The sequence below is a fragment of the Bos indicus x Bos taurus genome, chromosome 5 (genome assembly GCF_003369695.1).
Source record: "Bos indicus x Bos taurus breed Angus x Brahman F1 hybrid chromosome 5, Bos_hybrid_MaternalHap_v2.0, whole genome shotgun sequence".
Lineage (NCBI taxonomy): Eukaryota > Metazoa > Chordata > Mammalia > Artiodactyla > Bovidae > Bos > Bos indicus x Bos taurus.
The window spans coordinates 21,617,289-21,633,159 of NC_040080.1; the positions used below are offsets into that span (position 1 = coordinate 21,617,289).

Below are 15,871 nucleotides of genomic sequence, written 5' to 3' on the forward strand. Positions count from 1 at the left end.
AACCATCTCATCCTCTGTCATCCCCTTCTCCTCCTGCCCTGAATCTTTCCCAGCATCAGGGTCTTTTCAAATGAGTCAACTCTTCACATCAGGTGGCCAAAATATTGGAGTTTCAGCTTCAACATCAGTCCTTCCAAAGAACACTCAGGACTGATATCCTTTAGGATGGACTGGTTGGATCTCCTTGCAGTCCAAGGGACTCTCAAGAGTCTTCTCCAACACCACAGTTCAAAAGCATCAATTATTAGGTGCTCAGCTTTCTTTATAGTCCAACTCTCACATCCATACATGACCACTGAAAAAACCATAGCCTTGACTAGACGGACCTTTTTTGGCAAAATAATGTCTCTGCTAGCAATGTCTCTGTTGGCAAAGTAATGTCTCTGTTTAGTTTCCTACATATGATGTTTGAGGGTGGACATAAATATTACTAATTCTAACATCATTCCTAGCTTCAGGAACAGCCCTAAAGCAGTGCCCTTACCTATGGCTTTATTAAGATTAACTTATAGGTCACATATTTATCACCATCTAGTTGCAGCTTTTTGTTTCTTTACTCTAATACAATCTGAAGATTATATCAAAGGTAAACCTTAACAAGGATTATTTCTAATAATTTCCATTATATATACAAGTATAGGATCTGTGCAATATTAAAATTCATACCATCATTTTGAAATTTTATAGTAAACTTTTTTATCCTTAACTTTATTTACAATTTGTAGTCACCTTATATAAATTCAGATAATTTTAGTCAAAACAACACTATACACATGCACGACCAAAATTTACACTAAACATGTAATGTTCTAATAAAAAATTTCTGTGTCTTTACTATTGACCTGTTTCCATTTGTTTCTCTAAGAACTCTACTGATCAGATTACAAGAAAATGTATCTGCACAGACAAAAATATATTCTCAAACTGTAATTATGATATTTTTGTAAAAGCAGTAGTGTGATTTTGAATTAAGGATAATTCTTCCATATATGTTTACTTCTATTACATAACATGATAGAAATATTGACTTCTACCACTCTGAAAATACAGACCCCTTATCCTGGAATTTAGCAAAATTAGTAAGTGCCCAGATACATCATTTATAATTTGGGGTTTGAAATTAAGATTAATATTATAAGCAAGTTTTGAACTTCTACTTAAATATAATTTATTTTATTTTGTACTATGAATATAATTCTTTTTTCCAAGGGAAATAAAAGCAATTTATTTGGATAGATGTCAAAAAGACTTCTGATAAAATTTCACCCTCAATCCAGATATAACCATTAATAGGCTTGGTCTAGGAGAACACTTCTTTAATGTGATAAAAACTATTGAAACCTCAAGATGGAGATGCCTGGTAACCTTGCTGTTTTTCAGTAGTGTTCTTATAACACTGATTGATGTAGGCATAAAGGATAAAGAAATATGGTAATTGATACAATATTGTAATACAAAAACAAACAAATATTGGAAAGGAAGAGGTCTTTTTCATTTTTTTGCAGATAATGTCTATATTGGCAGCAGCACTATGAATATCACTCTTATTCTGAAACATCTCATTCTTTTGTTATCAGTAAGACTCCCAATAACAATGCAAAGCTTTTTTTTTCTTTTTAAGACTTTTGAGCTATGAAGTTATGTTTTTCCCACCTATGACTTTAGCTGCTTAGTTAACTTTTCTATCAATATTTTATAGCTCTTCTACTTAGTCAAGTTTAGATTTATCTTAATTTCTAAGGAGTTACAAGCCTCTTCTCCCATATACGAGTTGAAATTACACACATCTTTTTCAGAAATCTAATTTGACTCTCTTTAAAAGAATATTTGAAACTTTTAAATATTGGTAACCAATGAACATGTGTGAATTATCATCAAAAGCTACCTGTTCTAGGGAAAATTTCAGTTATGCTCAACAATACCTAAAGGAACCCAAGAGGAAAAACAAAATAGTAGACATGAAAATTAACCCTCAAAATCTCCTCATAAAGTTTTCATCTTTGAAAAGACTCTGAAAGTGTTTCTATAAAGCCAATGGATTTTGTCTTTTCAAGGAGCTTTTAAGATGCCTCAGTACCTTCAAGGCTATCTGTCTTAACTGGCTATTTCCCAGAATCAACATGAACGAGTGGCCTGAAGGAAAGACATATAGTGCTAACATGATGAACTTTGTGAACTTATTGTCCAAAAACCTATGAAACATCCAATTTGCCAATTGTGTAAAAAGAAAATGAACCATAATAAGGAGGAGGAACGACGTCACCATTTTCATGGCTCTTTTATGGGCCTTTGTGCTGAAGTCCCTGGAACCCATAAAATTGAGCTGCAAATTTCTGGTGTGTTTCACCAAGGACCAAAATAAAAAAAACAATGAGAGCAGGGACAGAACAATAGGAATGAAATAGGAGAAACTAAGAAGACTCTCGCTTTTAATATAATGAGTTTTACTTTCAACTAAAGTCCAATTGCCTTCATTTATTAAATTCCAGAAGAGATCATTAAATGTTTCTAGCAAAAGAATATCCAAAATCAGAAAGCCCAAAGAAAATGCAAGCATCGCAAGAATGACTCTGTTCATTCTCCACTTCAGCCAGAAAAAAAGAGAGTGGGAGAAATGAGCTATCTTAAGGAGATAGAAAATACTTAGACAGGTGACAAGCCAGGTAGTCAAATGATTAGATATTCTCCAAAGTAAAGTAATGGGTTTTGCTAGTTTAAAAATGGCAAATACCTGTGAATCTAGTCCCATCATAAGTGACTCCACAAAAAACACCAACAGTTGACTGATTCTGGAGATAGCCAAGCCAGTGAGAATGAAGTCAAATAAAGATGTCTTTTGGTTCTTAACGCATTCAGAGCAGAGTACCAGTCCAATGAACACATTGCCTAGAATTCCGATTAAGAATTCCACTCCTGATAGTATCAGAAAGATGGTACTCAACCCAGGGAACATTTCCACTGGAAGAAATCCAGATTTCTAATACTACCTGTCAATGAAAAAATTAGAATGAGGCTACAGCAGAATAGGATCCATTTCTGATCCTTATCTTCAGTGCTTTTATTGCAGTTCCAGTCTGAAGAAGAATTCTTGCTGTGGGATACAGTCTCATACCTAGAAAACCTTTCTGCTTTGATTGTAATGCCAATATCAATCCAGAAAGATTTGCTAAGTTTTACAGTCTTAAGTACTTTCATGGAAATGGTTTTATTTCTTTGAGAGAGCTACTAATTTTCAAGCCAAATAGTTTGTGTGTCCATTTATCATGGGCAGAGACTGAAATTTTCCACTTGTGGTGGTGATGAAAATGTTAAAGGCAAATATGCATGCAAATATGGAGAGGTTCTTTTTCACTGATTGTACTTTCCTCCTCACCAGAAGTCCTATACCATTTGGATCAAAATAGCTTGCTTTAGAAATAAGCTAAGTAATTTAGGTATCATTCAATGATTATATTTTATGAGTGCCTACTTTGTGTCAGAGTTTTTTCCAAATACAGAATAGATTAATACAAAAAAGAACAAAGAAAGCATTAGGAAATCTATAAAATAGTCAAAACACAGAAAGAAATAAAAATATAGAAGTAAAAATAAAATGTAATGTGAACATGGAAAAGGTAACTACAAACATTATTGTCAGGAGAGAAAAGGAGGTGATATTTGCCTTGGATTTTTAAGATATTTAGAATTTCATGAGAAAACTGGCAAGTAATTTGGACTGGTTGAACAATTACAAAAAGACACCAAAACTCACACTTTTCTGAAATAAAAGTCTAACTGAAAGTTTACTTTTAGTAACATGCACAATTAAATAGTAGGCAGAGAATAGATAGAAAACTGTTTTAGTTTAAATAAGAAAATAGTGAACAAATGTATCTGTTCTATATTCTAGGAACAATAATTTTGACCAAAGCCATTAATGCATTAGAGTGAGCTTTACAGCCTTTGTATCTTGGTGTGTTTGCAGGTATTCTATTGTTAGTGTTAATTATTCAAGCATTTAAGTGTTGCCAGATAACATCCCCCTAGAATGAATAAAATCATTAAAAAATTCAGCCTTTTCAATGCTGCTGTCACATGCCTCAGTTAAATTCTACTAATTTTTAAAGTGTATTTTTGAAGAACAATGATGTGTAATGAACTGTTAGTAAGTTATTTTGTACAAAAAATATTTTTATTTAGGACAAATATTTAAAATTATAAGAAGAAAGAAAGAATGGAAGAAAAGGGGAAGGAAAGAACAGGAAGGAAGAAGGGAAGGAAAAAAAAGAGGAAGGAATTTATTGGCTAGAGCAAGAAATTTGTGTATATCTGTGGCAGATTCATTTTGATAATTGGCAAAACTAATACAATTATGTAAAGTTTAAAAATAAAATAAAATTAAAAAATAAATAAATAAATAAAAACTAGCAATAAAACTGCCATATGACCCAGCAAAAATAAATAAATAAATAAATAATAAAAATAAAAATTAAATTAAATTAAAAAAAAAACAAAAAGCTAAAAATAAAAAATAAAGTCAAATGAATCAAAAAAAAAAAGAAATTTGGTTCTGTTTTCAAGAGGAGAATGGTACATACAACTATTAATAAATTAATGTCTAGAGATAGAGAGAAATTCACAACAATGAGAAGCATCCGGGAAGTAGAATCCGTAAGACTTGGTGATGGATTTGGGGGTTATAAAAAAGGAAGAGAAACCAACAATGACAGCAAGCTTGCTTTGCACCTGGATATGTGAAATACAGTGACCTGAGGGAATCATTGGAGAAATAACAGGTTTAGAAGCCATTAGGGTAGAAAAACAGAGAAGGCAATGGCAACCCACTCCAGTACTCTTGCCTGGAAAATCCCATGGATGGAGGAGCCTGGTGGGCTGCAGTCCAAGGGGTCGCAAAGAGTCAGACACGACTGAGCGACTTCACTTTCACTTTTCACTTTGATGCATTGGAGAAGGAAATGGCAACCCACTCCAGTGTTCTTGCCTGGGAAATGCCATGGACAGAGGAGCCTGGAGGGCTATGGTCCATAGGGTTACAAAGAATCAGATGTGATTGAGTGAGAACATACCCTTTAACCAACACACTGTCCCCACTGAGATCAAAATTTATAATATGCCAAATAATGACCGTTCACTTTTATCTTTCTGCTCTCATATTGTTCCAGTGAACACAGAAACAGATACATTTTCAAAGGTAGTACTAATCATTTTACCTTTTATTTACCATTACCTAGCCTCATAAAAACCACTGAAATAAAAATCTATTCATTCATATCAGCAAATATTTATTGAATGCCTACTGTGTTCCTACCATGGAGAGGAAATGGTAACCCACTCCAGTATTCTTGCCTGGAGAATTCGCGGACAGTGGAGCCTGACGGGCTATGGTCCATTGAATCACAGAGTCAGACACGACTGCAGTGACTTAGCACACCCATAAACATGTGTTAAATGTTATGCTAGATCTGAGGCCTCTTTTCCTAACACTTTTATTTTGATTAGCTCTGTTTTTTTCAAAAAATTGCATGTGTGGTATTTCTGGATCCTGGCATTTCCATAAAGGACTTGGTTTTACCTTCACACTAGAGCAATAGCGTCGCTGACAACATAAAGGTCACAACTCTTTCTCTTTGGAGATCTGTAAATACTACTTCCTTGTCTTCCAACTGGAGACCATCCAGCTATCTTCCCTTGGTAGGCAACCTTTGTTTTCATCCAGAAGCATGTGTGGTTTTTCTCTTTATCTTTGGAACATAGTACATTTGCTAGGATGCGTGAAAAAGTATGTTTGTTTATTTTTTCAGTGTGCTTATCGAGGGCTCAGTAGTCCTTTTGAATTGAAAATCAGTCTTTCTTTCCACTCAGGAATATTTTTTCTACTTCTTTGATTATCCTCTATCATTTATATTATCTCCATTTTGATCATTTCTTTTCATTCCCCACATCAGAATAAATGGCTAAGCTGAGGGATAAATAACCACCTAGCACAGCTATGTTTCTCTTGATTGTAAAGTAGCTAAAGATGTTAGAAAAATTTCCAAATAAAAGAAAAAGAAGAGAAAGCAATCAAAATGCTCATGGTCTCTCGTTGGCCTCTGTCCTTTGAGCCAGATGTCTGCTGTTTTCTCCACAGAGGGTTAACTGACAAGGAACGCAAGATGTGAGAAATCCTAAGTGAACAGACTTCAGGTTAACAAGAATCTGATCAACAGAAAACTGGGTTTCACTCACAGTGACCTTCCAATTAGAAGGTCATTTAAAAGGTCCAGTTAGAAGAGAATACAATTCTCTTGTATTTCATTTTGATGACAAATCAAAATGAGAATGGAGTAATCACAGTTCAAGCATACACCAAGGGTGTAAAATGACCATTGAGGATCTAATCTCAGACACCTCTGTCTCACTGAAAACTGGAACTTTCTTTGAACTGTACCAGATCCAAGATTATCACCAGTGGTATTCAGAACACCTGCCAGCTACAACCTTATGGTCTCACCATTAATAAGGAATGTGCAAAAGATTCAGAATACTTTGGAAGTGGTTTATGAATTGAAGCAGTGTATATGTTTACCATGAGTTATTCAGATAAATATTTTCCAGTGTTTATCTGGGTTTAAGGAAATACATTGGAGAAGGCAATGGCACCCCACTCCAGTACTCTTGCCTGGAAAATCCCATGGATGGAGGAGCCTGGTAGGGTGCAGTCCATGGGGTCATGAAGAGTCGGATACAACTGAGCGACTTCACTTTCATGCATTGGAGAAGGAAATGGCAACCCACTCCAGTGTTCTTGCCTGGAGAATCCCAGGGACAGGGGAGCCTGGTGGGCTGCCATCTATGGGGTCGCACAGAGTCGGACACGACTGAAGTGACTTAGCAGTAGCAGCAAGGAAATACAAATTTATTTTGAAAATTTAGATCAAATGCCTACCAGGTACAAGGCACAGTACTGGGTATGGTTCAAAGGCTCATATAAAGAAAACCATATTCTGTCAGTTCTAAGCATAATATTTCAGCCTGAAGTCCTGAAAATAATACTTAATCATTATTATCATTAAAATGCTTTCCCATGTATAAAAGCAATATCTTAAGAGTATGAGGAAAAATTACTTTACATCATTAATTATAATGGTTGTCACATTTTAAAGCTTCTATCCAGTAATAGCTACAGGTAAATATCTCATATACCCTGTATGTGCATGCCACATAAGAAGAGGATGGGAACTATCTGCTCCCATAAAGTGTGTTAGTCACTCAGTTGTGTCCGACTCTTTGCGACCCCACGGACTCCGCAGTCCATGAAATTCTCTCCAGGCCAGAATACTGGAGTAGGTAGCTTTTCCCATCTCCAGAGAATCTTCCCAACCCAGGGATCAAACCCAGGTCTCCCACACTGTAGGCGGATTTTTTACCAGCTGAGCCACAAGAGAAGCCCAAGAATACTAGAGTGGATATCCTACCCCTTCTCCAGTGACCTTCCTGACCCAGGAATTGAACCGGGGTCTCCTGTATTGCAGGCAGATTCTTTACCAACTGAGCTATCAGCTCGCATGAAAGGAGTATTTTATTGCTGAATTATAAGTGCATGAAGATCATAAAAAGTGGACTGACTTTTAGTTCATTGTATTACAGTTTTTAAATTCTCTAAAATCAGCCTTTTATTGTTTGTAGTAAGGACACTCAACTCTCATCCCTCCACACCCAATACTGTGATGCCCTCTACCTTAAGTCCTCCACAAAACTAAAGCTTATTTTATATCTCCATTGTACATAGAGGCAGCAGTAAAGTATAGGAAAGTCATTAGGGTTGCTGATGTAATTTCACTGCATGATCTGAATACAATTATCCCCATGAAAGCAGTAAGAATACAAATAAGAGCTGACATCTACTGGGCTCTTGCTCTGTCTAATCAGTGTCTTCACTGTTTAATTATTTTACTTGTCTCAGTTCAGTCGCTCAGTTGTGTCCGACTCTTTGCGACCCCGTGAACCACAGAACACCAGGCATCCCTGTCCATCACCAACTCCCAGAGCCTATCCAAACTCATGTCCATTGAGTCGGTAATGCCATCCAAACTCACATCCTTTGAGTCGGTAATGCCATCCAACCATCTCATCCTCTGTTGTCCCCTTCTCCTCCTGCCCTGAATCTTTCCCAGCATCAGGGTCTTTTCAAATGAGTCAGTTCTTTGCCTCAGGTGGTCAAAGTATTGGAGTTTCAGCTTCAACATCAGTCCCTCCATTGAACACCCAGGACTGATCTCCTTTAGGATGGACTGGTGGATCTCCTTGCAGTCCAAGGGACTCTCAATAATCTTCTCCAACACCATAGTTTAAAAGCATCAATTATTCTTGGCTCAGCTTTCTTTATAGTCCAACTCTCACATCCATACATGACTACTGGAAAAACCATAGGTTTGACTAGATGGAACTTGGTTGGCAAAGTAATGTCTCTGCTTTTGAATATGCTGTCTAGGTTGGTCATAACTTTTCTTCCAAGGAGCAAGCATCTTTTAATTTCATGGCTGCAGTCACCATCTGCAGTGATTTTGGAGCCCCCAAAAATAAAGTCAGCCACTGTTTCCACTGTTTCCCCATCTATTTTCCATGAAGTGATGGGACCAGATGCCATGAACTTAGCTTTCTGAATGTTGAGCTTTAAGCCAACTTTTTCACTCTCCTCTTCAACTTTCATCAAGAGGCTTTTTAGTTCCTCTTCACTTTCTGCCATAAGGGTGGTGTCATCTGCATATCTGAGGTTATTGATATTTCTCCCGGCAATCTTGATTCCAGCTTGTGCTTCTTCCAGCCCAGCGTTTCTCATGATGTACTCTGCATATAAGTTAAAGAAGCAGGGTGACAATATACAGCCTTGACTAACTCCTTTTCCTATTTGGAACCAGTCTGTTGTTCCATGTCCAGTTCTAACTGTTGCTTCCTGACCTGCATATAGATTTCTCAAGAGGCAGGTCAGGTGGTCTGGTATTCTCATCTCTTTCAGAATTTTCCACAGTTTCTTGTGATCCACACAGTCAAAGGCTTTGGCATAGTCAATAAAGCAGAAATAGATGTTTTTCTGGAACTCTCTTGCTTTTTTGATGATCCAGTGGATGTTGGCAATTTGATCTCTGGTTTCTCTGCCTTTTCTAAAACCAGCTTGAACATCTGGAAGTTCACGATTCACGTATTGCTGAAGCCTGGCTTGGAGAATTTTGAGCATTAAAAAATGGCATTTAATTTGATGTGCTTTCCTGACTATTTACATATTAACAAAATAGGAGATAAATTTAAATTTTTAAATTTACAATCAGAAGCACATATAATGGAGAAAAAAGGCAGAGAAGTTGTAGCATACTAGGGAGATTGGTTTTGGGAGAAAGCAATTTGAATTCATGCTTTCTATAACAGCTCCTTACTACAACCCTACTTGTTCTAGGTGCTCAATTGTGTCCAGCTCTTTGTGACCCCATGGACTGTAGCCTACCGGCTCCACACTTGATGGAAGCAAGAATACTGCAGTAAGTTACCGTTCTCTTCTCCAGGGGATCTTCTCGACCCTGGTTTCAAACCCAGGTCTCATGCGTTGCAGATAGATTCTTTACCATCTAACCCAACTTAAGGTAATAAGTCAGGAGACAATGCTTTTTAAGCTACAAACCATAGTGATAAAGCAAATTGTAAGTGAGACAAAATTTGGAGGCAATAAAACAGACAAAGATGTAGTAAGGGCTGTGATTTAGCAAATGAAAAATGTAGAAAACCAGCTATAAGGAAAGCTGAGAAGCAACCCGATTTGTATTATAAAATATGATGAGGATGAAGGTGAGGTCAGAAACTGATTGGTTGAAAGACACATTGGGGTAATTTGATTTGGAAAGCCCCTTCAGGTTTCCACACAGCTGTGCAGCTAGCCCTCCCTTTGCAACCAGACTTTCCTTCTCTGGAGAGGTCACTTGTCTGGACTGGGGATTGGACACACTAAAGACAGAGAAAGAGTTCTGAAAACTGCAGATTCATTCAGTGTTAATGTCCTCAAAGTTGAAACAGAAACCTCTTTTCCTCCCAATCCCCCAAAATATTAGAGCCAGGGTTATTCCCTCCAGATGGATTGGAAATGTCTTCTTTAGGGATCCTGAGTGGATGTTTTAAAAATACCTAAAGATACTTTGTTTATATGCCAATGATAAGTTTCAAAATACAATTTTAAAAAAATACACACACTACAGCAACAATCAAAACTACCAAAAATATCCAGGAATTAGTTAAGAATTTACAGAATTGATTTGTAACAATACTTTAAAAGTCTACATGTGGGGCAAGTTCTTAATTAATAAAGTGACTTGCCTTGTTTCTTTTTAAAAAGACTAAACATTGTAAAGATGTTAGGCCCAAATCAATTGAGAAATATAATAGCAATACATTGTTTTTATTAAAGATATTTTTAAATTATCATGATGTTCAACTGAAAAACTAAATAAGAGTAGCAGGAAAAAGTCTGAAACATAAAATCAATGGAAGCACAAATGCTAGTCACACATTGAAAGATGACAAGTATGCGGTAAACGGAAAAATTTGGCTTTGATAGAGTAAACCAACAATACAAGAATGGAAAGTACAGATGGAAGAATATGTAAGAACTTATATGATAAAAGTGAATTCCCTAGTCAGTAGGAAAAAGATAAATAATTAAGCAGAGTAACAAATCACCAGTCATGTACTCAAAATTGAAGTTAGATTGATATATATTTTTTGATTGGGGTATAATTGATCTACAATGCTGTGTTAGTTTCAGGTGTACAGCAAAGTGAATCTGTTATACATAAACATATATCCATAGATTGATATGTTTCTGTAACATAGAAGCTGTCCAATAGTAGGTTTTAAATTTCAAAGCAAACTATTCTAAAGCATACTGGAAGAAAAATTAAATATATACAGATAAATTGCATGTAGATAAATTATGTACATATAATACATTAAAAATATATAGATATCTTAGACCAGAAAGTCTTGTTACAAGCATGCAATAAAATCAGAAGCCATAGAGAAGAAAATTCATAGATTGAATACATAATCAAATTTTATTTTAAATGGCACTGAAACATGTATAATATATATGAAATGAATCGCCAGTCCAGGTTCAATGCATGATACAGGATGCTTTGGGCTGGTGCACTGGGATGACCCAGAGGGATGGTACGGGGAGGGAGGTGGGAGGGCGGTTCAGTATGGGGAACACGTGTATACCCGTGGCAGATTAATGTTGATGTATGGCAAAACCAATACAATATTGTAAAGTAATTAGCCTCCAATTAAAATAAATAAATTTATATTTAAAAAAATAAAATAACAAAGCTAACATTTATTCAGCCTGCATTATATGCTGAGTATGATGTTATTTCATTTATTCTTTACACCAGTGTTATGTTATATATTCTATTATTTCCATTTTTCAAACAAAGACACTGAGGTTCATCAAAGAAAGTGATCTGACCAAGGTCCTATAACCTTCAAGTGGTGCATGAAGCCAAATCCTACACTGATTATTCCTAACTGGTCATCCATGGGTTCTCTAGCCAGGGACCCACAGTCGGACGCCTTCATTACTCCAAGATCAGGAGGTGGAGGGAAGTAATTTTTGACAACTTCGGAAGTGATAGGTTCTTCAGGCACAGGCAGCTGAGGCTCAGGGATCTCCGGTGGGAAGGGGAAACCCTGATATCCAGGTGACACAGGGTGCAGGCTAAAGTCTGAATGAAGTAGATCTGAAGTCTTCACTGGTGACAAGACCCTACACGATCTGCCTACACCTGCACCCAGCCCCTCATAGCTGGAAGATCTGCCCCATACTCACACTTTTATTGTTGCGCTGCCCTCCAACTGTTCCTCCAACACTCCAGGCTCCTCCAGCTTCACAGTCTTGAGGGATGGTCCCTCTGCCTGAAATCCACATGTTTCACTGCTAAGTACCACGTCTTTCTGCAAAAGTTCCCTGAGGCCTCCCATGTCTACCCAACCTGATCAACCATCTCCTCCTTCCCCAGTGTTTTTCCCTCCTTAGCACTTATTACTATCAAACATAGATTAGATTGGTTTTGGTTTTGTCTGTTGTCCTTCTTGCCCCTAAAAGGCAAATCCCATGAGAGCAGGAGTTTTCTCTATTTTGCTCACTTCTGTATTCCTGTGCTGTGCTTAGTTGCTCATTTATGTCCGACTACTTGTGACCCCGTGGACTGTAGCCAGCCAGGCTCCTCTGTCCATGGGGATTCTTCAGGCAAGAATACTGGAGTGGGTTGCCATGACCTCCTCCAGGGGATCTTCCCAACCCAGAAATCGAACCAAGGTCTCCCGTCTTGTAGTTGGATTCTTTACCAGCTGAGCCATAAGGGAAGCCCAAGAATACTGGAGTGGGTAGGTAAACCCTCTCCAGCATAACTTCTAGACCCAGGAATTGAACTGGGGGGCTCCTTCATTGTTGGCAGATTCTTTACCATCTGAGCCACTAGGTCCTGACACTTAGAATATTCCTGAGAAATAAATTAATAATATGATTTTTTAAGGGATCACTTCCCCAAACTGCAAATATTAGTGACTCTCTCTTTGAATTTTTTAAAAGTCTTGCATAAAAACCGACTGAGAAACAAGAAAACAAAAGGTGCTTAAAAATTATTTTTTATTTTTTTCTTTGGCTGTGCCAGGTCTTGGTTGTGGCAGGCAAAAATCTTCACTGCAGCAGGATCTTTAGTTGCAGCATGCAGGGTCTTGAGTTGTGGCATGTGGGCAGGATCAGTTCTCTGACCAGTGATCAAACCGGGCTCCTGCACTGGGAGCTCGGAGTCATAGCCCCTTGGTCACCAGGGAAGTCCCTAAAAGCTACTTCTGATCAGACTAAGATGTCCAAAACATCCAGCCAGTAATCACCAAAATGAGTAGAGGACCAGTATAAGAAAAGCAGCTGAAACAGGGATTTTGCCCACTTCAGGTACAGCTGAGTGTGAGGGTCCCATATGAGGCCTGAAGGGGTGGAAGCTGCTGTCACAAACACCCCTACAGCTCCCTTACAAACAGAGCCCTACAGTGAGCAGAAACTGCCAAAGTAATCAAAATTGAGCAGAATAGAGATAAAACAGACAAAGAGAGACAATCCAGACAAAAATGTAGGATAAGAACATGGCCAGGAAATGTCACAAAACAAACCATTACAATTTTTAAAATGATTTTTGTGTTAGATTTCAATACATGGTATTTGATGTTATTGACTGATTGATTTTGGCTGTGCTGGGTCTTCTTTTCTCTATTTGCAGTGTGCGGGCTTCTCTTGTTGCAGAGCATGGGCTCAAGGCTCCTGGGCTTCAGTAGGTGTGGCTGTGGGCTCAAGAGTTGCAGTTCCCAGGCTCTAGAGCACAGGCTCAGTAGTTGTGGTTCATGAGCTTAGTTGCTCCATGACATGTGGGATTTTCCTGGACCAGGGATGGAACCCATGTCTCCTTCATTGGCAGGCAGGTTCTTTACTACTGAGCCAACAGGGAAGCCTCTACAATTTTCAATAACATGAGAAGAGTTAAGCTTTGTGAAGATAGGAAAGTTGTCTATCTGACCCATGCTTCCCTATAAAAGTTTAAGTATATATAAAAGTGATTTCATGTACCAATTTTTAACGCTAAAGAATGTAAGTCAAATCTCCTACAAAATTTTAATGAGGAAAAATGAGAATAATAAAAAGAATAACATCCCTAGGGATAATGAAAATACTTCAAAAAGATGAACACAGAAAAGATACAATAAAAAACAAAAACTCCAGAACCTTCTAATAGAAATGAGATAACAGGACTCAGGGAAGGATTAGAAATAAAAGGAAAAAAAAAAATCAAACACTTCCTAGTCAAAGTCTGAAATAGAAAGAAAATGAAAATAATGCATATGACAAAAGCGCCTAAAAGAAATAAGAGCTGAAAAGGAAAAAAAAAAAAAAAACTTAAAATCAAAAGGAATGAAGAGATTAATTAATTAAAAAAGGGATTTTAGAGAAAGTAAAAATTATTGAGAACTAGCCAAAGAAGAGCCAACCTGCAGTTACTAGGAGGCCTTAAAGAAGGAAAATACAGCAAGGTAATAGAATACATTCTAAAAACACTAACTCAAGAAATGTTTCTGAAATTTCTTTTTAAAAGTTTTTTTTAATTAATTTATTTTAATTAGAGGCTAATTACTTTACAATATTGTATTGGTTTTGCCATACATCAACATGAATCCGCCACGGGTGTACACGTGTTCCCAATCCTGAACCCCCCTCCCACCTCCCTCCCCATACCATCCCTCTGGGTCATCCCAGTGCACCAGCTTCAAGCTTCCTGTATCGTGCATCGAACCTGGACTGGCAATTCATTTCTTATATGATATTACACATGTTTAAATGCCATTCTCCCAAATCATCCCCCACCTCCTTCTCCTACAGAGTCCAAAAGACTGTTCTACACATCTGTGTCTCTTTTGCTGTCTCCCATATAGGGTTATCATTACCATCTTTCTAAATTCCATATATATGCATTAGTATACTGTATTGGTATTTTTCTTTCTGGCTTACCTCACTCTGTATAATAGGCTCCAGTTTCATCCACCTCATTAGAACTGATTCAAATGTATTCTTTTTAATGGCTGAGTAATATTGCATTGTGTATATGTACCACAGCTTAAATTAGAAGTTGAAAGAACAAATTTGCCAACTGAGAATACTGACCCAGAACAACTAACATGAAGCCATGTCTTAATATGATAATTGGACTTTAAATAAAAAGAGAAAATTCCTTGGACATCTATAAAAAACTGCTAATGACTTACAACAGGAATAAAAATAGATTTTTCTAAGAGTTCTTCACAGTAACACTCTTTGATAAAAGAAAGTGGAGTAACCTATTGAAGATGTGGAGAGAAAGCAAGTGTGATGTTTCTATATGAAAAAATAACACTCCAGTAAAAGTGTATAAACAGACTGTTGTTCTTATGAGTCTTTCTTAATGAATTTACTGGAGAATGAGTCTCAGACAACCAAAATGCCTAGGAAAAATCAATATAAATATTGGTAGAGCATAAAACATACAGTTACTTTTAGAACTAAAACAAATGAAAGTTAAAAGAGAGAAAATAATGGCTACATGATCTGTCAATCCAGTTAAATGGGAAACCCAATTAAAAATAGGATAGGGAAATGGAGAGAGCATATGCAAAAAAATAAATAAATAAAATTTAATATTGTCAAAAGTTGTGCAGCTGGTGGTAGTATTAAAATTGTTATTCTGAGGCTGCTTATGTAATGTGACAATATTCATTATCCATGGTTTCCCTAACTTTTTTAGTAAGTCAAGAATTCATATATTCTCAGACATTATTTTTTTTTTATCTCAGACATTATTTTTAAAAGACTTCCTTGCAAGGTGAAATTCATATGGTAACATCTAATGTTGTATAATATTTCTTTGAGTAGAGAACAGGGCAATGACAAAAGAGTCAGAATGACTGAAATGTCCACCTCATTGCTTATTTTAAAAGAACAGTCTTTGCTATCTGTTTTTTAATAGGCTCCAAAGATATCACAGTTGTCATATGATTTAATTTGAGGCCATTAACAATCTCAATATCTAGGACACTTAAGGCATGGGATCAGACATTCATTTCTCTTGGCCTTGGCTATTTGATAATCTGCAGTCTTCCAAGGTGTAACACCATCTTTCCCCAACAAGGAAAGGTCATGCTTTGGAACACTCTTGTTTCTCATGGCTGACTGTGACCATCGTTGGCAGAATTACTTTCCCCTGATCTTCTGCAACATTTAAGCAGGCATGTCCAAGCTTGAGAAACAACCATTACCTCTGTTCTC

General features: G+C 36.9%; 2 protein-coding genes across 3 annotated transcripts in view; one reads left to right on the plus strand and one right to left on the minus strand.

The window, feature by feature from the left end:
* LOC113892484 (basic salivary proline-rich protein 1-like) overlaps nucleotides 1-15,871 on the plus strand; it is a 35,073-nt gene that overhangs the window by 6,184 nt on the left and 13,018 nt on the right. Inside the window, exon 1 of one of the 2 annotated variants that reach the window (XM_027541355.1) lies at nucleotides 9,477-9,515. The exons of the other annotated variant lie outside the window; for it this stretch is intronic. The gene's annotated coding sequence lies outside the window, so the exon portion shown is untranslated. Of the gene's footprint in view, nucleotides 1-9,476; nucleotides 9,516-15,871 lie in introns of those variants that run through there. 2 annotated transcript variants of the gene reach the window in all.
* LOC113892483 (taste receptor type 2 member 42-like) lies at nucleotides 320-4,330 on the minus strand. Its single transcript, XM_027541352.1, has one exon. The coding sequence runs from the start codon at nucleotides 2,951-2,953 to the stop codon at nucleotides 2,024-2,026; it is 930 nt and encodes a 309-aa protein (XP_027397153.1). The 5' UTR covers nucleotides 2,954-4,330; the 3' UTR covers nucleotides 320-2,023.